At 34.2% G+C, this 26,702-nt stretch overlaps 1 protein-coding gene across 1 annotated transcript in view; it reads left to right on the forward strand.

Annotated features, from left to right (window-relative positions):
• Positions 1-26,702, forward strand: part of NKAIN2 (sodium/potassium transporting ATPase interacting 2) — a 1,359,833-nt gene that overhangs the window by 1,300,442 nt on the left and 32,689 nt on the right. Inside the window, exon 5 of the mRNA XM_074187495.1 lies at positions 24,161-24,221. Coding sequence (XP_074043596.1) covers positions 24,161-24,221 — 61 coding nt within the window. The remainder of the gene's footprint in view (positions 1-24,160; positions 24,222-26,702) is intronic.

The following is a 26,702-nucleotide window of genomic DNA, read 5'->3' on the forward strand; positions in this document are numbered from 1 at the left end:
ATAATAAGATAACCTTTTTTTCTCCCTTAATTGAAGCTAATAGTCTTTGGTCTTTGTTCAAACTCCACAATTCATTCTCTGGATACAGATGGTATTCTCCATTACAGATGGCCCAAAATTGTCCCTGATTGTTGCATTGATGTAATGAGCAAGTCCATCAAGATTGATCATCATTCCCATGTGGCTGTACAATGTTTTTTTCTGGTTTTGCTCATCTCACTCAGCATCAGTTCATGCAAATATTCAGTGCAAAGACTGTATTACCCCCTAGTTGCTTACTCTTTCTCTATATACCACAACTGCCTTAGTTCATGCTCTGTGACGCAACAGACTTCTAGTGCCCCAGTATTCCCTTTCTCCAAAGCATCCTTCACACCAATTGATATTACTAAAGTACAAATTTGATCTTGCTCCCTTCCTAAACAACATAAATTCCAGTAACTCCCAATTACTTTTAGCCTCAAATATCAGTTCTTTCACTTAGAATTTGAAGCTCTTTACTATCTGTCCCCTTTCTACCTTTCAATTTTATCCATTATTCCCTTCACATTCTCTTTGGTCCTATTCTGTTGTACTATTTATTAATGGCCGTGCATAATATTATATGATCCACCTCCCTAACTTTTTACAGGATCCCCTAATAATCATCCTCATAGAAACTTCTTAGAATTTCCAGGTTCCCTTCAAAGGCTCAACTTAGGTGCTACCTTCTTCAAAAGGTTTGTTTTCTAATGCCTCCAGGTGTTACTGTTCTTGTAGCACTGTATTTATTTTTACACATTCTTTTTTTTAAAAAAATTTCTATGTACCATTACTTCTAGTTACTTGAGGGCAGGGATTATCGCACTTTTGCATCTTTATAGCACCTGGCATAGTGCTGTACATAATACTTTGTTGATTACTGATAGAAGAGATTCTTGGTCAGACCTATTTCTGGTTGAGTTGTCCTCTGAGGTTCTTTCTGAGATTCAGTGATTATGTGTGATCAGGCGGTCAGAAACATAGCCAAGGGCAAGTCAGAAACAATGACCAAGGAGAAGAACAGGTGTAAGAGTTCTGGTCATCAGGTAAAATAAATGCATCCAATGCCAAGACTCAGTCATTGTTATTTCAAACTTGGTTTCAAAGAATGGGCAGTATAAAGCAAGCAAATTCCTTCAACAAGGGTTGAATATTCTCTTTTGTGAAGTTTCCATGGGAACTTGTTGACCAAAACAGTTAATATTGATAAAGTGGCTTTTTGTCTGGTGAACCCAACCACCTACTTTGCCTCTGTGGAAAGTCACTTCTGTTCACCAATAACAAGCTGAATACAATTAGTGTTCACAAAAACATTCAAGTCTCCCAATGCTGTGTAGGAGCATACAGATGAACGAGTCAAAGGAGAACTATAAAAACATGATAAATTGGAACCACTCAAAGAGAACTGAAAATGGTAATTAAATGACTAGGGATTAGTACTCAGTTCTCCTACATACCTCTGAGTTCCCTTAAGTGACATTAACTACCTCTTTCATTTCTTCTGACAACTGAGGCAATTTGTTGTCTTGTGGCTCAATAGTTTAATTCAGTTCAACAGATCTTCATTAAACACCCCCCCTACATGCAAGGCTACAGCAATGTGAAAGCTACACCCTCACCAGCCAACTTAATCAGTTACTATCTTGAAAAATTAAGAGAACTGACTTCAAGATTTTGTTTCATTACCTATTAATTTGATCTATTTTTTCCCTTATATTCCTGACATCTGGAGACCATCATTTTAACCAAAGTTAAATTTTAAAATTTTAAACTTCTTATCTTTCCTTTCCCAGATGCCACTTTGGGTTTTGAGGAATATTCTTAAAACCGAAGTTAAATAAAATGAATTGAGAGTGGCCTTAGACTCGGGAAGGTCTATGTTTTGTTCTAATTCTGACCCATGCTGACTGTATGATCCTGAGCATTACTCCTAAGCAAATATTTGCTTAAGCTATAAATTGAAGAGAGGTACCACAATCCTATGGTGGTAAAAGGACTTCCTCACTAGAAGCTCCCTCCATCTTTACTGACAAAATCAGTTTCAGAGATGGGTAAGGGGGATTAATTTTTTGCATATAACCAAAAGCAACCATAAGGACATTTACAATGACCACTTCAAACTCTTATACATCCAAACTACAAGGGAAGCTGAAGAACATGTATCTAGTTCAAACTGATTATATTCCAAATGAGAATATTTAATGCAGAGCAGCTGAGTGACTTGCCAAGGGTCTGAAAAGTAACCTTTTGAGGTACTGGTTTTGAATCTAGATTTTCCAACTCCAAATGCAATGTTTTTCCAATACATAACACTTCCCCAATGGCATTTGCTCATATGACACAATTTGAGGGGAAAGAAACTCACTAGCCCAGAAGTTGAGAGTATTGTGGAGGAGTTTATTAGTCAAAGAAAATACCATTATCTGTTTCTTCTCTCAACACATTCAATATGGATCTATAAATAACATGAAAGCAAATATATTCCCTCCGTGGGGGAGGGAAGGGAGGGAGGAAGAAAAAAATTATAAAACTCAAAACCTTGCAAAAAAAATGATTGGTAGAAACTACCATTATATGTAATTGGAAAATAAATAAAATACTTATATAATTTTAAAAAAGAAAAGAAAACCATTTCTATCATTAATAAATATGGTAAGTATGTTTTTTGAATATTTTTATGGCTTTAATTTCTTTCTCTTGTTATAATATTACTAGCAGTTTTAGAACAACATAAAATAATAATACTGAGAGTAGATATCTTCACTAGTTTCTGGCATATCTCATTATATGTTGCTTGCTTTTTTAAATAGATTCTTTTTAAGATGTTACTAATCATATCCCTGATTGCCTATATTTTTAGGGTTTAATGACATATGAACATTGTACTTTGTTAATGGAATTTTCTGCATCTATTTATATAATCATGTGCTTTTGGATGTTTTTGTTTTTAATACAATTATGTTAACCATTTTCTGGGTGTTAAAGTAAGCTTGCATCCCTAGTATGAAACCAGCTTCATCATTAAAAAATACCATAAAATCCATGTTAATTGTGCATTGTACACTCCCCACAGAAGATAATCTGATGAGCAGTGAAAAAAGTTTTCACCAAAGGTTAGTCATAGAATAATGGAAAGAAAAAAATTGAATTGGGAATCAGGGAGATTGAATCTACTTCTTAGAGCATTGCTATGTAATCTTCAGCAGATTACTCCATCAATCTAAGCTTGACTGTCCAGATTTGTAATCATATCAGTGGCTAACATTTAGGTTGAACAAAACAGTTTCACACACGCTTTAGGTATATTATCTTATATGGGTATAAAAGCCACTCTGTGAAATGTCTAGGTTCAGCATTCTTATAGTAATGATCATTGTTCAGCCTTTGTATTCAAAGAGAGCTAATGACGTTATGGAATGGTGCTTTGATTTGTGTGTGAATTCAATTTAAGTTACAATAGGGTTAGACCAGACAAACTCCAAGTTCCTTTCCAGTTATGACTCTATAAATTTTGGAATTTCAAAGTCTTATGTATTTCTGGGAAAATTTCCATATAAGATCAAAAGAGAAACCCCAAGAAGTCAAATTCATAGTGAATTATTCAGAGACATGAAGATTATTTTTAAATGCCTTGTAAAGTATAACTAGTCGATATACTTCTGCCAAGAGTCCAAGAAAAATCAGTACATGGTTTCCTTAGGGACAAATGGTCCATATAAACAAGACTATGCTCAAAGTTAGCTAAGAAGCAAATGCAAAACTATTCTACTTAAAGTCTCCCAGGAAATAAATAAGTAAAAAACCATAAGACCTCAGGTTGTCATAATTAGGGCTTCCATTATTCAGGATAGTTTAATTGAAAGGAATGTTTTGTTTCCACTAAGGATACTGGGAATATAGAATGAGATTTTCATCATGGAAAAACAACAAAAAAGATAATGCTCTCTATATTATTAGGCACATGAATAACTGGGATTTGTTTTTCTTTATAAAAACTTTTTTTTCAAAAAGCTGTTGGATTTTGCCTAATTCCTTGGCAAACTTAAGGGGAAATTATATTAAATTAAACAAACATAGAAGATTTCTGGGAAAGGGACCATTAATGCACAATTTAGCAAAAAAAAGCACTAGGAAAAACACCCCCTGAAAGACAAATGACAGGACTATCATTTTTTCATTAAAAATCTAACCATGAAGGGGTGGCTAGGTTGCACAGTGGATAGAGCACTGGTCCTGGAGTCAGGAGTACCTGAGTTCAAATTCAGCCTCAGATACTTAATAATTACCTAGCTGTGTGGCCTTGGGCAAGCCACTTTAACCCCATTGCTTCATAAAAACCTAAAACAAAAACAAACAGAAAAAAAGCCATGAGAATTCACTGAATTCTTTATTTTTTTTTTTTTTTTAGTTAATAACAGATAACACTTCTGTTGTATAGGAATCCTCCTATTCAAACTTCAAATGACTCTGGAATATTCCCTAAGGTTTCTCAAGGAAGGAATTTTGAGTCTATTCCCTTGCCTAAACTTGGCTGAAGTAATTCATTACTAAGCAGTAATACGACAGAATGGTCCTTCATAAACCATCACAAAATTGGAAGTCAATGTGATACAGAGAGCAAGAGTGTTTAATTTTGTATCAGGAAAGCCTAAGTTTAAATTCTGGTTATGATCCTTACTTATGTGACCATTGGCAAATCACTTAACCCTTCCAAAGCTCAAGTCTTTAATTAACAAAAAAAAATGTAAAATACATCCTGTATCTACTATTCCAGGTTGTTGTGGGGATCAAGAAAATATAATTTTTGGAAAATACTTTGCAAAATTTAAAGCAATATATAAATGTTTATTCATATTACCCAATTTTATATAACTATCAAATAGGATAACATTAACAAATGACAATAAAAAGGTTTCTCTCACTTTGGAAAGTTATATGCCTAGACTATCATTAAATTCTAGATGTGGATGATAGATTTTTCATTAATGTTTTAAGGTATTTTATTAGCCTATGTAAAAAAAAAGTCAGACTCCATTCAGATAATGGAATAATAAAAAGCAATATAATCACCATAATTTTAAAGTAGGGTAACCAAAATGCTGAAATGTAATGAGAATGTGTTGTTTTGAAGTTATTTATCATAGGAGGTACTAGAAAATACAATTAAACAGGAATAAGACAGAAAAATGATATTCTGAAATGTCAATGGGAGGCAGAGAATGATATGGGAAGGACTAGGAAGAAGGAATTTCCCCACCTTTGAGCTTTAATAACCCTGTTGCAGGAGAATACTTTGAAATACATATGTACTGTCCTTATGCCATATTTCATATGGAAGATATAGTAAAACTGTAAGGAAATAACAATAAAAATTCAAAAGAGAAGGACTCAAGATAGGTGACACCCCTTGAACTAAGAGGTGACACCCCTTGAACTAAGATCAGGTCTTCAAAACAGATACAGTTCTCTTTTTTCAAAGTACCACATTTATTGGTTAATATGAAAACAAGTTTTACATGAATTTGCATGTATAATGGAGATCATATTGCTTGCCTTCTCAATGAGTGGAGGGAGGGCTAAAGTGAGAAAGAGAATTTGGAACTCAATTTAAAAAAAATTAAAAGTTTTGTTTTGTTTTTTAAAGAACTATGTTTGACAGATTCTTAATTGTAGCTTTGCCAAAAGCTTAAGTAGCCACCAAAAAGACCTTGGGACAAAATCAAAGCAAAAATGCCTCTAAAATTAATTTTTTAAAGATAATCAGTTGAAGAGGGTGAGCACTTAGATGTTAGGATAAATGGTCTGATGGGGAACAAAGGAGGGTAGGGAAATAGATACTGAAGGCCATAGGAAGCTAATGATAAAGAGACCTTAGGTCGCTCCCCAAAAACCTGCCAAGACCTTAGATGAGGAAGTAAGATAGGGTCAGGCTAAAAGGAACTTACCTGAAGGGAAGTTAAAAGGGAAGGGAGTGTTTCATCTAGTAGCTTCCCTAGTGTAACTAATTATTTTTGCTAACTAGTCTTTAATCTCAGTTGTTTCTACCTATTAAACCATAATTGATGCTGCTGCTACTGCTTCTACTGCTACTGTTACTACCACCACTACCACTACTATAACTCTAAATTTTGGTTCCCTAAGATAATGTCATGATTGGGTCTAATAGATTTCCTGTTTTCATTCAAGAATATGGTCACTGTTTTCTATTGATAATTCCTCAAATAATCCTGCTAATTATAGCTTTTGGGGGAAATTGAATAATTGTTTCTTTGTAATAGAATTGTCATTCCATGATTCCCATGTTGGCATAGAAGGTAATGTTTCCCATGTTTCTCCCCTGTAAAATATAATTATATTTATATTTGATTATACAGTTGTTTTTATTATTCTATTATCTGAATGCAGGTTGATTTTTTTAGGTATTCTACATAGACTACATAAAATTTCAAAGATCTCTTCTAGTTCTGAAACTATGTTCTTAAGTATAAAAATAGCTGAATTTTTGTATTCTAAGAAGTTCCCTATCTCATAGTTAAATTCTAAGGCTTATGTCAGCCATTATTTTGAGCCCCTCTATTCTGTGTCTCTCTGATAATATAACAGCCCAATTGAACAGCTAGTCTTTTGAAACAACCTCTCTACCAATTTTACTGACCTGCCAGAAGAATTTGGTATTGTTTCTAAAACTTTATGAAGCCAAAATTTTCTGAATTTGACTCTCAAGAAATTAACCACTCTTCTGAGACTAATTCATACTGATTCTTCTGACTTTTATTGGCATTTGATTTTATCCATTTACTTTGATATGTGGTCCATTCCATTTCATCTCTCTCATTGACTCCTCTCTAGGTTGGCTCGCTTCCCCAAAACCTGCCAACCATTGGCCAAAAGGAATCCCAAGCACCTGTCCACACCAATCCAGTTAACAATAGTCAGACAGCAAACAGTTATCAATCACTCTTCATATTGTTGAATATATATATATATATATATATATATAGAGAGAGAGAGAGAGAGAGAGAGAGAGAGAGAGAGAGAGTCCTTCACCACAGGGAGTTTATATTGTAATGGGAATGAGGATGAGAAATCTTGTAAATATCTAGGTGCATACAAAATATATACATAGTCTATGAAGATAATCTCAGAGAACAGCACCTGCAGGGCAAGGAAAAGATCTAAACAGAATAATGAAGGAAGACAGGAAAATTAAGAGCTGAAGTCAGAGAGCAGAATCTTTGATGTATTTGGCATATCCAGTTCAAAGCCAGAATAATGGAAGACTTGTTTTCCAAGAACTGCAAATAGACCTGGTATCCTGAGGTCAGTGATTTCCCTAATTCATGGTTGAATTTATTTTTAAAAGTTGATATGAATCAACTTGGATTTTCATATTTATAATTGCCGAGTTATAAAGCACCCCACAGTTCATCTATTCCAATATCCACCTTAATCAATAAGAGCTTAGATGTGGTAATCCATCAGTCAGTCATTCAGTCAATAAGTATTTACAGTATAACAGGGACTATGATAAGGATTGAAAATACAACTGAAAATACAGATCCAGCTCCAAAGCAGCTCCTATTCTAACGGAAGCAAGAGACAATATGTAAAGAAATAGGGAGATGCAAAATAATGTGAGAGATAATCTCAGAGAAGAAGACACTGACACCTTGGGGAACAAAAAAGGTCACTTGTGGAAGTTGGAATTTGAGGTGAAATCTGAAAGATCAGGGACACTAAGTGGGAAAGATAAAGGAGGAGAGTGGTTCTTTATTGGGGGTGGGAGGTTGGGAAGTACCATTATAGATGAGTTGTGACTGGGTAGAGTATAGGAATGGAGTGTAAGAAATTTGGAAAAACAGAAAAGGGCCAAGTTAAGAAGACCTTTAAATGCCAAACCGAGGACTTTATCATTGATTCTGGAGGCAAGGGGGAACTAAGACCACTTCATCTGGTACTGGAGTGAAGAAAGATTATCTTTACTGGCTTATGCACTGAATGACCCTGATCTGGTTTCTCTCAGTCACAATTTGTTCATCTCTAAAATGTGGGTAAAAATAAAAATCAAATAGGGAACATGCTTTCCCAACCTTAACATACCATACACATGCTACTTGGTGTTGGCAAACAGGAACTAGAATGAAAGGATGAATTCCCCTCTCTACTGAAATTACTGAAAGAAATGTGGCTACCTTTAATATTTACTGACTGTATTTATCTTGAACAAACTCCTTGGGCCAAATTTTCCTCATCTGTAAAATAAAAGATATAGATTAGATGGTCTCTGAACTTCTCTGGTGATCTTTGAGGAAAATGACTAAACTTCTGAAGTTGTACCCACTCCTTTTTTTGTTGTTGTTTTAGGTTTTTGCAAGGCAAACGGGTTTAAGCGGCTTGCTGAGACCGGATTTGAACCCAGATACTCCTGACTCCAGGGCCGGTGCTTTACCCACTGTGCCACCTAGCTGCCCCAGTTGTACCTACTCTTAAAAATATGAGATCCATCTGACAGAACATCAGGAAAGTATAGAGATTGATGGGGTAGCTAGGTGTCCAATGGTTAGAGACCTTGATCTGAAGTTAGGAAGACCTGAGGTCATATTCAGCCTCAGGTACTTACCTGTGTGACTCTGGGTAAGTCACTTAACTCTGTTTGCCTCAGTTTCTTTATCTAAAAAAGGAGCTGGAGAAGGAAGTGCCTAATCAGGTTGGTATCTTTGCCAAGAAAAGGCATCTCAAACAGTCCAGATTAAAATTTAGAGGAGGAAAGGGGAGAGGTGGCTATTAGCACTTGAAACAAGAGATTATGGTTGACCCAGGGCTATGGATAGCTTTTTTTTTCTTTTTTTTTAATTTATTTTTTTTAAATATAGTCATGCTTGGTGATGCAGCACAGCACTTCAAGGTTGGTATTAATATGCTTCTGATCTGATGAAAGGCTTTTCTGATTCAGTAGACTATGAACTTTCAAAATAGCCCCAGAGACAATCACTCAGGATTTCTGCAAGCAGGTGACTGCCCCTCGAATGGGTATACTTAGTAAGGCTTGCAGTCTGCTACTTAATGTTTCAATCTGTGGCTAAGAATCATCTAGAGAACAAGTGAGATCATGCCCCAATCCACACATGACAAGTCTTACTATCAAAAGATCCTCATTAACTGCACTAAAGGCATCTAGTTATGTTCCCTTGAAGGGGGAAAAAAATCAAATGGTGAACTATTATGTTCTTTTTTAATAAAAAAAGAACAGAAAACTATCCTGAGTATGCATGTGATATACATTTCCAGATGTATTCTGGAAAGAATTGACCTAAGAATGTTGTTGCTAAATTTAAAAATTCAAAGCAAAAAAAGACAGACATTTTAAAAAGACATCATGAGTGGTTAATTGTGTTATATGATTATGTCAAAGGAAGATGAAAAAGATAAATTATAAACTCAGAACAATAAAACTGTTCATTTAATTTTATTTGCCTAATATTAACATATAGCACCTAAATCATAGGGCATTCTAAATACTAAAGGTGAGACAAAATTCTGAGAGTATTCTATATTAAAAGGTGTTTTTACACTTGGTTCAGAATACATTCACCAATCTGATAATTGTACTAAAATAATTATTTTGATATAAACCATAGCATACTAGATTGTGGGTCTGGAAATACCGAGAATAGTCATTATTTGTTTTTTTTCTAAATTCTTAATTGTATTATACCTGAATCCCTTAAGGGGAAAAACCTAAAGCTCTCAGTTTTTCTTAATCTAATAGCTTCCAGCTAAATTTCTAGAGCATTTACTCATAATTTGGTTTATGGAAAAAGTGTTTTAATACAATTTAGTTATAGAGAGAAAAGATAATTTTCTTTCTCTTGAAAAATGGATATCCAGATGATGTGCAATTCTATCAAGTGAATTGGAACTGAACAATCTATATTATATAAAGGTATATACAAAGATGAATCAAACCAAAAGGCTTTAGTTTATCTCTCTCTGCTTTGAACACAAAAGATAAAGACATCTGAAATGTCCTATTTCACCATTTATATATAATTGGATAGTCAGAGTAGAAGGTCATCAATACCTATCATATTATGCCACCCTCCTCTAAAGAAGAACAAAACTAAATGATTTCATTCAATTTCAAGTGTTCAGATCTGTGTATTCTCTGCTTCCTTTTGTTTCACTGTATGAAGGCATGAAATCAATGCTTCTGCTTTCCAAGTATATTCTTCTTCTTTTTCTTCTTTGAGATGAATACTTAAATGGATATCATTCTTTTGTAATTTATAATGTCATTTAAAAACAGAAATGATAACATTGTACAAATTCAAAACAAACCCTATTTTTCTATACCTAGTAATTTTTCAAAATGGAATATTTTTTAGTTTTGAAAAAAATGGAACATTTTTAAAGCAGAAAATTAGAGGATGAAAAAAGAGTAAAATGGAATATGGAAAAGTTCACTTATGTGTGGATCCCTATTATTTTGGGAAGGCAAACTTTCATTGCATGAGTTTTGAGCTTAAAATTCTCTTTTAGACGGTAAGCACATATAATGAAATGCAAAGGGATTTGTGAATATATCGAAATAAATTTTTTGCTAATACATCAGATATATCAAAATTTTCTAGATACTCAAGAAATGAAACAGAATAAAATTAAAAGAACCTTGTTAATCACAGACAAATAGTACTTTTGTTGATATTATAAAATAAGGTTAGTTAACAACCTAAGAGCCAATGACAATTTAATTAAAAATGAAACTTCAACTCTTAGCATTGAATTTTACTGTTCATAAACTGGCAGTTATGGTTGATATTGTGGTTTGTTTTTGTTTGAGGACTGGGTTTGAGAGATCTACTGTGTCTTACTTGTATATAAAGTATATGAAGATATGGTAATACCTCAAGTTGATGTTTATGTTCAGGAAGAATTATTTTTAAATAGAATTTAATATCATAGATGTAAAATTGGAAGGGACCACAGAAGTTATTTAATTCACCTCATTCAGGTACAAAGACTGAGGACCAAAAATATTTTGCCCAGGTTGACATAAGTAGTAAGTGTCAGGAACAGGATTTAAATAGTATCTAACAAAGTTAAAAAAACTGCTTAAAAATAATCTATGATGAATTCATAACATTTTGATGAAGAATAAAGGTTGTCCCAAAAGTCTTAGTGCAGTATTAAAATTTAATTCTAACTTGCCCCCCCCAAAAAAATCATCTAAATGCCTAATTATTTAAATTTCTTGTGATCTATTTACTTTGGGGGATTTTGAATACTATAATTTTCAAAAATTTTAATTTTAGGTGTGGCTAGGTGGTGCAGTGGATAGAGCACCAGTCCTGGAGTCAGGGGTACCTGAGTTCAAATCCAGCCTCAGATACTTAATAATTACTAAATGTGTAACCTTGGGCAAGCCACTTAACCCCATTGCCTTGCAAAAACTAAAAAGAAATTAATTTTAGCAGGGCAAGGTATTTTTACATGCATTGGGAATACAGCAATTTCTGGGAAAATACTTTCTCACACTGGTAGATCAATCAGTAGAAGGGGTCGTTTTGCTTGGCCACCTCTGTCACCCAACCTGTCTTCATTTGACTTTTTCTTATGGAATCACATGAAAGCTGTCATATATGCATGAAAACCTTGCTCTCTTGATGATCTAAAAATCAAGAATTACAAATGCAATCCTTTCAGTCGATGAGCAACTAATGATGAAAGTTTTTTCAAAAACAGGCTTATGTTTAATGCAAGACAAAGGATATGTTGTATTTTGTTAAGAAATAAATGTTTCTAATATATGTATAATTAACCTTTTGAACAATATTTTTGTAAGTTTATAGGATTTATAATTCTGAAGTTTTTAAACCTTTAAACTGCACAAAGACTTTTTCAACATCCTTTATAATGGGTTCATTGGTTCGGCAATGCATTTGCAAATATGATTTTTGTGGCAAACAAGATAAGACTTAGGCAAAATAAGTGGCCAAAGGAATCATTTTCTCAGGTGCTATGTTACGATTGAAGGTTTCAAATAATAATTACTGATGGCTAGGTGGCGCAGTGAATAAAGCACCAGCCCTGGAGTCAGGAGTACCTGGGTTCAAATCTGGTCTCAGACACTTAATAATTACCTAGCTGTATGGCCTTGGGCAAGCCACTTAACCCCATTTGCCTTGCAAAAACCTAAAAAACACACACAAAAAAAAATAATTACAACATTTTCAATAACCTTAATTGATCTCTGAGGGAAAAAATTATAAATACACTGTAATGACTTTGATTCCATTACACCACTACTATAAATGTTTCCTTCAATTCTTCAATGGTTCCACAATCTCACTGATGTCTGCATTCCTCCATTAGTATATATTCCAACTCATAAAAGCATTCTTATACTGTTTTCTTCTTGTTCATGTAGGTTCATAAATCCTCTATAGGAGAACTACTGAATGTGCTCTAGAAAAAATAAATCTCTAAGTCATTTTGTATTTTGCAAGTATCAGTATAGTAACTCTGCTACCCATCTGAATTAATATTCTTGCTACATGACCAGTCCACTTGTTATTCTTATCCTACATTTTTCATTTCTTATTCTATATTTTCCATTAATCTTCCATAGATCCACCCAGTTCACTGGAGATCTCCTGTTTTGTTTTGTTTTGTTTTGTTTTGTTTTACTATCTCAGTGATACCAATATATCAATAGAGCTCTCTAGCTGTCATATTCATTTCCTTCTTTATCATATTAAAGATGTGTTTAAGTTATTTATCAGGGCAACAAGGTATATCAGTAGATGCAGAAATGTTGGACTTTTGAGTCAGGAAGATTTGAAATGAAATCCTGCTCAATCATTTAATAGTACGTGATCCTAGAGAAGTCATTTAATCTTTATTTCAGTTTCCTCCTCTGGAAAATAGGGGAAATAATAACACCTACCTTTCAGGATTATTACAAAGATGGACTGATATAATATTTATTTTATTAAAAGCTTTGTGAACCTTAAAACACTACAAAATTTTTGTATTAGTATCACCCATAAATTATCATTAGTAGCATAATATATCCTATTCATCTTTTCATTGAATTGAGATTTATTTGGAATTTTGATAAAACTGAGATGATGAAGTTCTATGACTCACAGTCTATAGTATTGGTGTTATGAAGATATACTTTTACAATACTGAGCTATTGTAGAGCATTAAAAGGCCTGCATAATATCCTAAATCTCAGCCTGCTCTCACCACTTAGTTCTAGATGCAAATTGGACCATTTATAGCCCCTATTCAAGAAGGAGAGAGAGAGAGAGAGAGAGAGAGAGAGAGAGAAATGAAATGATGAAATAACTGAATGCAATAGGATGAGCCACATTTTTAAAGGTAATATCTGTTGAGAAATGAGTATAAGGTGGAAAAATGCAGTGAGGTAGGGTAGGAATGAAGACTGCCAATAAATATGGGAAATGGTATCTTTTCTGGGAAAATGGAAATTAGTATTTTAACTCTAAATACAATATAGATAACTTATTTGAATAATAATGTCAGAAGAGAATAATTATATCATCTTTCCCAGGTAATCACTTTAGTTTCCCAAAATGTTTGCAACAAAATTTTATTCTATATATTTCTAATTTGATTAGCTCAATTTAAATCAAATAATATTTATTAAGTACCTATAATATTTAGGTTTTATAAAGGGCATGGAATAGGAAAGATGTATATAATTCAGACCCTGCTCTTAAGGAGTTTATCCTCTTAGTGAACATGCAAATAGAAGCTTTACAAAAAGTATTCAATGGAAAATTAAGGATTTTTCATTGAATTATGCCTCTTCTAAAAATCTACCTTTAATTCATCATCAAAATGTTGAACTGGTCTTAGGTTCTCAAAGACTGAGCCAATATCTAATTTCCCATGGGTTCAATTATATCTATGTAAATCTATATCAGTCGATTCCTAGCCTTTCTCCTGAGCTACAGTTATGAATCAACTTTTGCATGCTGGATATCACATAGACATGCAAACTTACAACCTTGGTTACCCTCAGCTTCTCATTCTTACCACATTTTTCAATGCCATTGACAAACCTTGTCATTTCTGCATTCAAAACATCTCCCTTTTAAGTTCTCTATACAACGTAATTATTTTTTAGCGAGTCTATTGAATGGGCCTTCTAAATGGCTTTCATACAAGAAGGTTTTCTCCATTCTAATGCAACACTCATTTGCCAACATGATGGTTGAAAGCTCAAGATTGGCCCTGTCACTTCCTGTTTAATGAGTTTGTGACTCATTAGTGCAGTGATTTTTAGCTCCAAGATCAAATATGAAATCCTTTGTCATTTAAAATACTTCCTCATGTGACCTCTTCCTACATTTCTAATTTCTTACACTTTACTCTTCTCCATACAGTTTACAATTTGGCAAGACACACCTACTTGTAATTCTTTGAACATAACACCACATCTCCCCTCTCTGAATGCTAGCTGTCCCCTACCCCTGTGTGCTCTGCTCTTCAAATCTCACTTTTAGTATCTCTGACTTAGTTTAAAACTCAACTCAAAACCCACACTCTGCAGAGGATTTTCTGTAGCCCTCAGCTCCTAAAGCCATCCCTTCACAGATTTCTTTCATCTACTCTGTATATATTGAATCTTCCATTAGGATATAAACTCCTTAAGGTCAGAGGTTCCATTTACCTTGCTTGTTTCTTAAGAACCTAGCATCTATGTCTGCCTCATAGTAAATGTTTCAATAATGCTTCTTGTTCTTGTTTCTACTGTTATATAAATGCTTTGGATGTGGTCCACTGATAATATTGTGTGTCTCTGTTAACTGAAGCTCAACATCCTTAAGTTTATTCCAGGTTTGTCACAGGGTGAGAAATTAATTGGTCAGGTCAACTCTCAAGGATCACTTGCCAAGTTGTCTGCAGCTAGGTCCTGATTATTGAAAATAAAAAAAAATCTCCTAAAATGGGTACATGTATTCAAATTCACACTATTTGAAGTTAGGTTTATATAAAATGTAGCAATTAGCTCCAGCTCAATTAAAATATGCAGTGTGAATCTAAATAATTCAACTGCTCCAGGAGATTCCTAACTCACAATAATTGGGACCTGAGAGGTTTATGATCTTTACTGATGGAGTTTTCTATTGATGACATCAGGATCTTGTTGTTCAAAGAATAATCAGTGAAGTATTAGGTGAATCATTTGAATTGTAAAGTGAAGGATGAGTTAGCTTGGTTATTATAGGAGCCTGAGTAAGAATAAATCAGTGACCAACTTTATTAAGTATTTAAAGACCAACTAGCCTTTATTAAGTATTTAATACTTGGTAAAAACAAAAGGCCCTTCAATACAAAGTCAAAATTCAGACAGTTTTTTGTCCTTAAGGAGCTTACATTATAAGAAGGACACTATGTGTATAAATGGAGTAATTTCAGGAGAGAGACACACCAGATGCTGGAAGGATCAGAAAAATCCTCACAAAGGAGATGGTGCCGAAGCTGAGTTTCAAAAGGAAACTAGGAATTCTAAGAAGCAAGGGCATATTCCTCCATGGAGTCTTCCAGAAATGGAAAAGAGCAATTGCAAAGATATAGAGACAAAAGAGAAAGTGTCTTATATGAAAGACATCAAGGAAGACAGTTTAATGTCACCACAGAATGTGTGAGAAGAGTAATATATAAATAAAAAGACTTAAAAGGTAGGAAGGGGCCAAGTTGTAAAGAACTTTAAAAACCAGGGAAGTTGTTCTTTGATCCTGTAGACAGTTAGGGAGGCATTAGATTTTAGTGAATGGCAGGTGGGATTGAGGGAGAGGATGGGGTTGATGAATGATGTTCAGCCCTGCTATTTAAAAAAATCAATTGGCTGCTATGGATTGGAGAAGGAAAGACCTGAGGAAGGAAAAACAATTAGGATCAAAAAGTCTTCTCTCCTCCAAAAAGACTCATTGACTGCATTTACTTCATATGAGTGGTTTTCCCTTTGTTTTGTATATCACTAGGGAAAGTTTTGTGCATTTGGCTATAGAGTATATTGCTTGAGGTCTTGCCACAGAAAACACAAAATGCTACTTATGAATTCATTACCAAATCATTTATAATTGCATCCTTGACTATACCTTCTAATATCTCCCCTCTTCCTTCAAATATCTCTTTGGCAAAGGTCACAAGGTCTTTTCAGTCAGTATATATGAGATACTCCCCCAAATGGTCTTAATTTTGCTCAATTTATTGTGTTCAACTTGAACATAACAAGTCAAGGTGGAAAAAAACTGTAGAGAGCTGTCTCCTATTGCAGGAAACCAATGAAACCAATTCTGAGACATTCTATGACTGGCTTAAATGTTTTAGTCTTCTAATTTCATTTAACAAGAATGGCAACATAAATGTCTTCAATTCTATCATTGTATCACTGTGATGGTCCTGAACAAGGATCACATATTAATATTATCAGCCACTAAATTAATGTTGATTATAAATCCAGTTAACATAGTCTGGAAAACTTTCCTAGAAATGCCAAGAGCACAGAAGAGTAAAGAACAGACATCAGAGATTTCCCAGGGTTAGCAAAGGAGAAAAGAAAAAATGAGTAAGGTACTCTAGATGATGGTTTGCCTATGATTGTCTGATCATGGGATACAGGTTAGTTAGGAAAGCAGATCAGATTAGAACAGAAGAGAATTAGAAGAAATCAAGAGATTAAAGAAAAAGATACTTTCATATATCTTCTGAACTACACGGTGGTGTCCGTTTATTTATCAGGATGTATTGAACAAGTGGCATCTGGCAGAATCTATGAACAAAATTTTTTTGTTCCTATATATTCCCTTGATCACATAAATGAGTCCTAAGATCAGCATGACCTGTCTCTACAGCTCTGACATTATCATAATTGGTTCTGACATATAGGGATATTCTCCAGGACTGAAATACATTTTGTGGTGATAATTGTTCTTTTCTGCCTAGACTTTAGGTGATTGATCTGCAAGGAATAAGGAGAACAACTCTTGCCAATAGCTCTAACACAAAATAACATCTCTTCTGCTCTGATGCAAACCAATTCCTAGGCAGCTATGTCTGTATCTATGTTCTTCTATAAGGTATCTTGCTGCTCTGGAAACTTCCCGAGGTTTTGAGCACAGTAAATATATAAAGGTTGAGCAATTATGAGTCTATGGTGAAGAGCCTTGGGGAATCCTGACAGCTAGCTGGTACCACTCTTCCAAGAAAAAAAAAACAAGATATGACTATATCCCTATAGTTTCCAATTGACTTAAACTCCTCAGAAGGCAATAAAAACATTCACAAGAGTGGGAAACCAAGACTCCCAGCCAGTCCTTGGCAATGCCGGTTTATCATTTTCAGAACACTCAAATCTCCTGCATTACTGCATAAAGACAATGAAATTCTGCTCATGATCTCTCTTTAAGGTAGAATTAATTACTATTTGTCAAAGCTCTATTGTGCAAAATCTCTAACTCTACCAGCCAATTAAACCCATATTTTTGTAGATTGTTGCCAAAGTTTCAGTAGCACTAAGGGAGAAGGAAAGATGCAACAGGAGATAGAAGTTGGGGAAAGGAATTTCAGAGCTCAAGATCTTGAAGGTGGAGCAATTTCAAGTGAGGATAAGATGTCAAATATGATTCTGCCAGTGAATGGTTAAAATGCACTGGGTATCACTGGAACTGAGAGAATCAGAACAAAATGATATTATTAGTATTATCACATGGATATGAAAGTCATTGGGAAATGCAATAGAGAGTTATACTGTTAACCATATTCTAAATCATTGATTTAGGTTGTAGAATTCAACAGCAAACTGTGATGAATATAAGAAGAAGGTGATATAATCTGCATAAATTTCAAGAAAAGAGAACTTGTTGAATAATGGAAGCAGAGAATAGTGTTCTATGGATTCTTAAATATATGTATAAATATACATTTTTATCAAATTACAATTAAAAAATTTATTGAGCATCTATATTTTCAAGTCCTTGTGTCAGGAGATACAAGATATAAAAAGATGAGAAAAACAGTCTTTGTTCGCAAAATGTTTACAATCTAATTGGAGGATGTGCCAAGCACACGAATAACAGCACAAACTATAATGATATTAAAAATACTATCTATTATCTATCCCAAGTGTTACAATTGCTGTGCATTTGTGACTATATAGCTATTCATATAGCACAAACTTTACTCTTTAAAGCAGTAATTCATTAACTAAATTAGAGTTGTAGAACACAGAATATAAATAGTGTAGTATGGCATTGAATTTAGAGGCAAAAGCCTCAGGTACCGATCTTGACCATACAATTAATTAGTTGTGTGACTTTTGGCAAGGTAATGTGTCTCTCTGGGATTTTGCTTCCTCACTTATAAAATGTAGGGGTTGGACTAAATAATTTCTAAGGTCCCTTCCAGATATACAATTCTATGATCCAATGGAGCCTATTTAAATTATGTAATAGATGACTCACCTGCTCTATTTATTGGTGATTTTAATAAGATTACAGGGATGGAAGAGACCTTGAGAGGCAATCCACATGCCTTTGCCTTTAGGCAAGATCATATCCAAACCAACCCAGAAAGATGAATAGCTTTTCTATTCATCTCCAGATAAATGACTTTCACATCTCCCTTGGTAATCTATATTTAATATGCTTCACAGCCAGGAAAAAACACTCCTTCTCATGCTGCCTTTTTAGCCTATGTCCTTTTTTGTCTTCCGTAAAAAAAAAAAAATAGCCAGTTATAGTTCTCCATTTAAGAGGTCTTCATATATTTAAAACTACCACTAGACTTCTCACATTCCTCTTCTCCATAGTTAATAATCTCAAATCTATTCATTATTTCCATACAAATTTCCCCACAAACAACTAACTCAACTAAGCAGCTGCTAATTCTAATAATGTCCTCTGTCATTTCAAACAGCCATGCCCACACCTTTGATACCTTCTATCATTATAATGAACTTGTCACTCATATCACTCATAACAAGTATTTATTAAATACCTACTATGTGTCAAACATTGTATGAGGCAGTGGAGATAGAAAGACAATGAATGAAAAAAAAATCACCTGTCACAAGGAACTCACATGTTCATGGGGCAGAAAATAGTAATATATATTGGGGTATGCATAATAAGTCAAATAAAATAACCAAATAATAAAGTAATTAGTTGAAAACAAGGTAGTTTGAAAAGAAAGCAGTTGAAGAAATAGCAATTGAAATAAAGAAAGTAGGTGGCTAGGGGTGGACAGGTGGTGCAGTGGATAGAGCACCAGCACTGGAGTCAGGAGTACCTAGTTCAAATGTGGCCTCAGACACTTAATAATTGCCTAGCTGTGTGGCCTTAGGCAAGCCACTTAACCCCATTTGCCTTGCAAAAACCTAAAAAAAGTAGGTGGCTGAATAGTTAGAACACTGGTACTTAAGTCAAGAAGACCAGAGTTCAAATTGATCTCATACACTAGCTATGTGGCTATGGGCAACTCATATATCCCCTATTTGCATCGGTTTCCTCTTCTATAAAATGGATGTAATAATAGCACTTATCTCATAGGGTTATTGTGAAGATTTGGTCTTCACAAATAAAATAATTCTAATTCTTTCATAGTCTCCATCAAAAAGTAAGCACTATCTAAGTATTGTTGTTGGTGGTGTTATTAATTTTTAAGCTGTATATTCAAGGAAAAAAGAAATTCTGTGAAGCAGATGTGAAAAGGAAGTGAATTCTAGGCATAAGAAACAATCAACACAAAAATGAAGAGACAGAAAAGATTTAGCATGTTAAGTACTCACTTAAAACTTTCAACAGAGAGCAGACAAATTTGATTGGATTGCAGATAATCGGTGAGGAAGTTACAATGAAGTTGGGAATATAGGTTAGGACAAATTCAGAGGAACTGAAAGGCCATTAGAGTTTACTGAATAGGGAATCACCTGGTCAGATCCCTGCTTAAGAATGATTAGGATGAACTGAAGAGGGGGAAGATAAGGGAACAAATTCAGAGAACATGGCAATGATCAAGTCAAGATGTAAAAGAAAGCCTGAACTTTTTGAGCAGAGAATAGGGAATATTTACAAGAAATGTTATAAAAAGTAGAAACAGCAAGATTTGACCACTGGTTAGATATAGGAGATGAGAGTGCAGAGTAAGCATTTGTCACTGAGTTGATAAAACAGGGAAAACAGAACAATGACGTTCTTGACCCAAATGACATCCAAAATGAGTGATAAAAGTCACTTTCTGGAAGAAGCAAAATTTGAACTGAGCTCTGAAGAATAAGTCGTTTTTGTTGAGGATAGATATCCTAATTGGTCAGTGTTTCCAAGTCACTGGTAAGTGTTAAAATTGAAACCAAGCTTTATTCTCCATAAACTCTATCTTCCTGATTCTTAACAACTAGTTATATATGATCCTTCAATCAGCTGTAAATCTCCTATATATCTGTGTGGTTTACACATTTTTTTAGGTAATAGGTGATTATATTACATAGAAACAAACCAAAATCTTTGATAAAGTTTTACATAGAATATTCATTTCCCCATAATCTGTCAATCTTCCATGGAAAGATGCTAGACTAAGTCAAATAATTTTGTTTTAACTTAGTTTCATTATATTCAGCAAGAATTTACAAAGGGTCTACTATATGGTGGGTATTGTACTATTGAGCTAAGGGTACAAAGAGAAAAACATGAAGTAGCCAAAGGACTTTTTAAAGAAGTTGACCTGATAATAGTCTTGTTATTTCTGAGAGGTTTGCCTTTCAAATTTACATTTGCTAGATAAAGTGTAGAAGTCATCAAAAAGAACAGGTTTTGATTCAAAGTGATATGAGATTTGAGAAAACAGGATGCATGATGACCATAACAAAGCAAATACAAACAGCAAACAAAAATAAAAAAATGAATTTTTAAAAATATTAACAAAAAGTTTGACCTCAAATAGAATAAACAAAAATATATCTCCCCCTGTGCCTTTGGAGAGATTGGAAAGGGTTATGAAATCTAGATGTGAAGCATTGCCTATCAATGTAACATTTAGTCAATGTGTTGATTAAGTTTATTGGGGTTTTTTTTCCACTTCCTCTATCTCTTTTCTATTTTAAAAGAGGTCATTTGTGCAGGGGAGAGTTCTCTGAGAGGAGCAATACAAGAGGAAATCTAGGCAATTCAATAAATATCTATGATTTTTAAGGAAGTTTATGACTAGACTTTCTATTAATCTAATTTAAATTTCTTAAGTCTTGACCAGCTCTAAAAGTTTGTGAGTTTCTGATTAAGGTCCTTAAGAACCAGGTCTGGTTTGGGTTTTCTTTTTTTTGCTTTTTCTTTGTACTCACCATCCCTCCACTTAATATTAAGCCTAGAATATGTTTTTGATGAATTTTTCCTTTATGTCACATAGGCAGTATTCTAAAAGAAAGATATTAATTTTACATTTGTCTGGTATGACAGATATGACATAAAACAACTCACTCTGAAGATTTTTGCTTTCTTATCTTTAATCCCTAATAAAGTTAAATAGAGAATATTTCTTATTTTCCTATCTGTATATTCAGGAGCAAATCTATCCCCAATATCCCTCCCAGAGATAGTACAAACTGTTAATGCAAAATATCATAACAATACTGGTTTTGCAATTACCCTGTGACTCATTGTAGCTCTAGGACCCATGTAATGATGGGCATTTTTGAATTCTCCCTTTTCTTTCAGCCATACAATATCTGTCCTTTTCCCCAACCAGAGCAGTCATTTTCCCCAAAACCTTAAAAAAAGGCTTTTCAATTTTCCTTTACCAATGGATTCCTATTTATCTCTCTCTAAGCTCTGCTGCAACTGTAAATACTCATTGTGGTAATTCCTGACTCAAGGTATTCTACCCTTAGCTAACTTCTTGATAGGCTATAGACTGTTAGCTAATGGAAAATAGCTTCTATATGTCTAACACTTCCTTTCATTTAAGGCTTGTACTATTTCTGATAAGCAGATAGTTCTTATATGTCCTGATGGAAGAACAGAACCTTTTCCTGTTCTCCATTTGGCCTCTCACCCTACTACCAAATATTCTCACATACCAGACACATCAGTCCTTTGAAATAAAGATAAGCAATTGTGAATGTCTTATAATTATAGCTACTTTCCTAAGGCATGGTTTTTAGTATTCCATAAAAATGGAAAGGAGTTTATAAAATGTAAAAATTTCCCCATCACTCAGGGTAGATAAATTTCATTATTGTTTTGTCCCATAGACTAGTATTCAGAAATTAACTTTACTATATTATTGAAATTAAGAAGTTAAGGACTGGGGCAGCTAGGTGGTGCAGTGGATAAAGCACCGGCTCTGGAGTCAGGAGTACCTGAGTTCAAATCTGACCTCAGACACTTAATAATTACCTAGCTGTGTGGCCTTGGGCAAGCCGCTTAACCCTATTTGCCTTGCAAAAATCTAAAACAAAAAAAAGTTAAGGACCCTCTATTTAGATGAATAGATGTTCTTTATAATTGTAAATCCTATTGAAGATCTATATCCAGCCTCACTGTTCTATTGACCACTATGGAATAAATGAAAAGAAGACCAAAATCAAAATTAAAATATATTTATTACATGAGTATTATCTTCTATGATGGAAAATGTGATGTATATCACCAAAGTAAATGGATTATAATAATCCTTTACTTTAACAGTGTCCACTTAATCTATTACTTCATCAATTTAATTCTGTAAATATTTAAGTGTCTGTTCTGTACAAAGCAGCATGCTAGATATAGAACAAAAAATCTTAATAAGAGAATATACTATATTCAAAAATAAGATTTTTTTAATAAACAGTAACACTAAAGGGACAAAGTAAGAATTGCAAAAGAAAAAGTACTTAACGAAAATTTGAAAATAGAGAAAAGGCTTTAAATTGGGGAATGGGGAGAGTATTCTGCCAAAGGTTCATGAGAAAATAACATCAAAGTTGAATCTTAAAGAAAGAAACCTATTTCACCAGACAAAATTAAGGAAGGAGTCCATTCCAGTCAGGAGGACTGGACATGGAGGAGGCAGGAGTTATTTAGAGAATAGCTGGCTAGGAAGCGAGTTTGACCAAAACTAGGTTGTGAAATAGAGTAATATAAAATAAAACTGAAAAAGTAGGTTGGAGATAGATTGTATATAACCTTAAGTGCCTGGATAAAAACTCTGTATTTTTATTTTATGTTTATTTTAAGGTTCTATACTGCTTTAGGTAATGGGGAGCCACTGAAGATATTTCAGTAGGGAAATAATAGAGTCAAATCTAAATTAGAAAAAAATTCACAGATGTGTGAACAATGGACTGGAGATGTTAAAATCTGGTGGGTGTTTGCATAATTGTGCAGTCTATTTAAGAACCTTTGTTTTTTCCTATTGGCAACATGCAACATATTAAAGCGAGCATGATGCATTGGAAAGAACACTGGATTTGGGGTCAGGATATTTTAGCTCAAGAACTAAGTTAACTACTTATTATCTGTGTGACTTTGGAAAACTTGTTTTTTTTTCTCTGTTCCAAAAATGAGGATAAGAATATTCATGCTACCTAAAAGGGTTGTTGCAAAAACCAAATACTATTTTACATTGAAAGTGCTATGTTTTACTCTTACAAAATGCTGATATTCATTATTACCTCAAAATGCTCAACTCTGAATTGTTTCCCTCATGCCCTCTTTCAGTTGATCGGATATTGTAAACCCAATTATTATGTCGAGGGCTGTGGCGTAATTCTAAGTTATAAAGTGATTGGTACTGTATCTCATTGAGCGCTCAGTGTTGATTCATCATTGCCATTCTCTATCTATTTCCATACCTTCAATCACCTGCTTAGATTATCTGTCTCAAACTGATTGCACCCATGAGCTCAGGTGTGTGGGGGGGAAACAGCAAAATATTTGTTTCTCAAACTGATGCATACCACTCAAATCAAATCAAAACACATGGAAATAAAGACCCAGGATTGCAGATTGACTTCTGAACAATGAATGAACAGTGGGAAAAAAATTGCCTGCCTTTGAACTACTTCTCCAGCCAAATCCTGTTCCATGGCCATGGGTCTCCTCTCTAAAGCTCTTCTGTTTTGTTTCAGTTGGCAGGGTTCATCTACGCCTGTTATGTTGTGAAATGTATTACTGAAGAAGAGGACAGCTGTAAGTATTAAAGCTCTATTGCATTTCTTTCAAGTTCAAAGCAGCTTTTTCAATGCCTCCTACTCTCCTTCCTTACTTCTCAGACTTTAGCCCATATATATCATTAGAACAAGAGATGAGCCTTTTGTACCAACAGAGCTGAAGAGGTTTCTCCTACAAGGATCCAGTCCAACTTCTTACTAAAGTGTGCTCTTGGCTATTCAGGAAGATATAATCTGAGCTTTAAACTTTGTGCCATCCTGAAAAATTGGGAGGGATTAAAAAACAGATGAGAGAAGATGGTGAAAGGGATCAAGTAGAGGAGGAAAATAAGTTGAAAAAAGCTGTCCCCCTTTAATGATTTTATTGTTTTTTATTGATCATTAACTGTTCTTGAATTCTTAACAATCAGTGACATTCATTCTATAGTACTCCCTCTCCAATGCTTTCTCCCCATATGCTTGCAAGCATAATTAACTGTCCCCAATCTGAAAAAAAAAAACTTTTCCTGACCTTTCTACTCCCAACCAACCACCAGCCCATCTCTCTTCGTGCCATACATTTCCAAGGTAAATGAAAAGTTTTCGGCACTCATCCATCACTTCCTCACCACTCACTTTCTTTTTTTTTTTAAAGAGCAAAGTCCTTGAGATTTGAGATCATTTTATTTAATCCATTGTGTTCCTATCCCCATCACCCACCATGGTTTCTTGTACATAATATGTGCTTGATAAAGTTTGTTGATTAATTAATTGATTAAATCCTTGCAATCTGGCTTCTGTTCCCATCATTCTACTGAAAATTTCCCAGGTTTCTCCTTAAGTCATGAGGTTTTATCAGTCCTCACTCTCCTTGGCTATTGGTATTGGACATTGTTGATTAGTCCTCCATCTGAATACTCACTTCAAAGGCATCATATCCTCCTGAATCTACTCCAAAATCCTCTCCAACAACTCCATTGCTGACACTTTACTGACTTCTTTGCTTCTTCCCAACACCATGAGGTCTTGCAAGATTCAATTTATTGCCTTCTTTTGTCCTCCCTTTATACTCTCCCATTTGCAATTTTCCTTCATAACTATTCTTTAAATATTTCCTCTTGGGGCAGCTAGGTGGCATAGTGGATAAAGCGCCAGCCCTGGAGTCAGGAGTACCTGGGTTCAAATCCGGTCTAAGACACTTAATAATTACCTAGTTGTGTGACCTTGGGCAAGGTACTTAACCCCATTTGCCTTGAAAAAACCTAAAAAAAAATATTTCCTCTTTACAATTGATGTCAACATTTCTTATTCTTATTCTGGATTATTTTTGGGGCCCCAGAATTTCAGAATTTCAGAATGGGGAGACTTCAGAAGTGTCAATAACCTATACTATGATAGTCCTAACAAAAGACCATCCACCTTTCTCTAGGATCCCTCAAGAATCTGCTACCTTTTAAGGCAATCTACTAAATTGTTAAGTAATTTAATTGAAAAGGTTTTCCTTTCTTCTACCTTAACCTTCCTCCTCTGAAACTTTAATGCTTTGTTTCATCAATTCCCTTCAACAATAAACAACTCTATTTCCCTCAATTAGTCTTCACATGGAAATGCCTCTATTCATGCTTCCTAAGGATACTCTCTTGCCTGACAGTATTGTTCCTATAATGTGGCATTCCCATTGAACACAACACTCCAGATGTGTTTACAGCTTTGGCTGACATATCCCTATGTCAACTCATACAGTTCTTAAAATTAAACACCCAGATCTTTTTTCAGAGGGTTCTCAAGATACAGTCCTCTAATCTTGAACCTGTGGCATCGAACCCAAGTGTCAGACTTAACAATTAGCTCTATTAAGTATTACTACTACTTACTACTACTACTACTACTACTACCACTACTACTACTACTAGCATGCTAGTAATATTAAATAATACCAATAATACTAAAATATTACTTTACTACTAACAGTAATATTATTAAAGTTATTGTGCTAAGTATTAATACTATTAAATTTCATCTTATTAGATTTGATTCATTCTTCAAATCTGTCAAAAACTTTTTGGATCTAAGATTTAATAAGCTAATTTTCCTTCTTAGTTTTGTATTCTTTGGAAATCTGATAGATATGTGAGAGTTTATGTTTTCATCCAAATCACTTTAAATGTTGGAAGAGTATAAGACCAAGGGCAAATCCCTTTGACCCTACATTAGGACTTGTCTTTGATCATTTCATTTCATTACTCCTTGGCTACATTACTTCACTGAATTGTGAATCCACTTAGCTATACTCTCATGAAGCATTTTCCCATCTTGTCACAAAGCTAGCATGAAAAACTTTAGCAATTATTTAGCATGATAATATATTTCTAAACATAAATTACTTTTATTATTTGGAGCATTTCCTTGACCTAGTACCACTATCTATTAACATCATCACGAAGTAATATGAGGTTAAGGCAACTGGGTTAGCACATGGATAGAACACAGGTCAGGAGGACCTGAGTTCGAATATGACCTC

Source organism: Macrotis lagotis, chromosome 5 (assembly GCF_037893015.1).
Source record: "Macrotis lagotis isolate mMagLag1 chromosome 5, bilby.v1.9.chrom.fasta, whole genome shotgun sequence".
NCBI classification, from domain to species: Eukaryota; Metazoa; Chordata; class Mammalia; order Peramelemorphia; family Peramelidae; genus Macrotis; species Macrotis lagotis.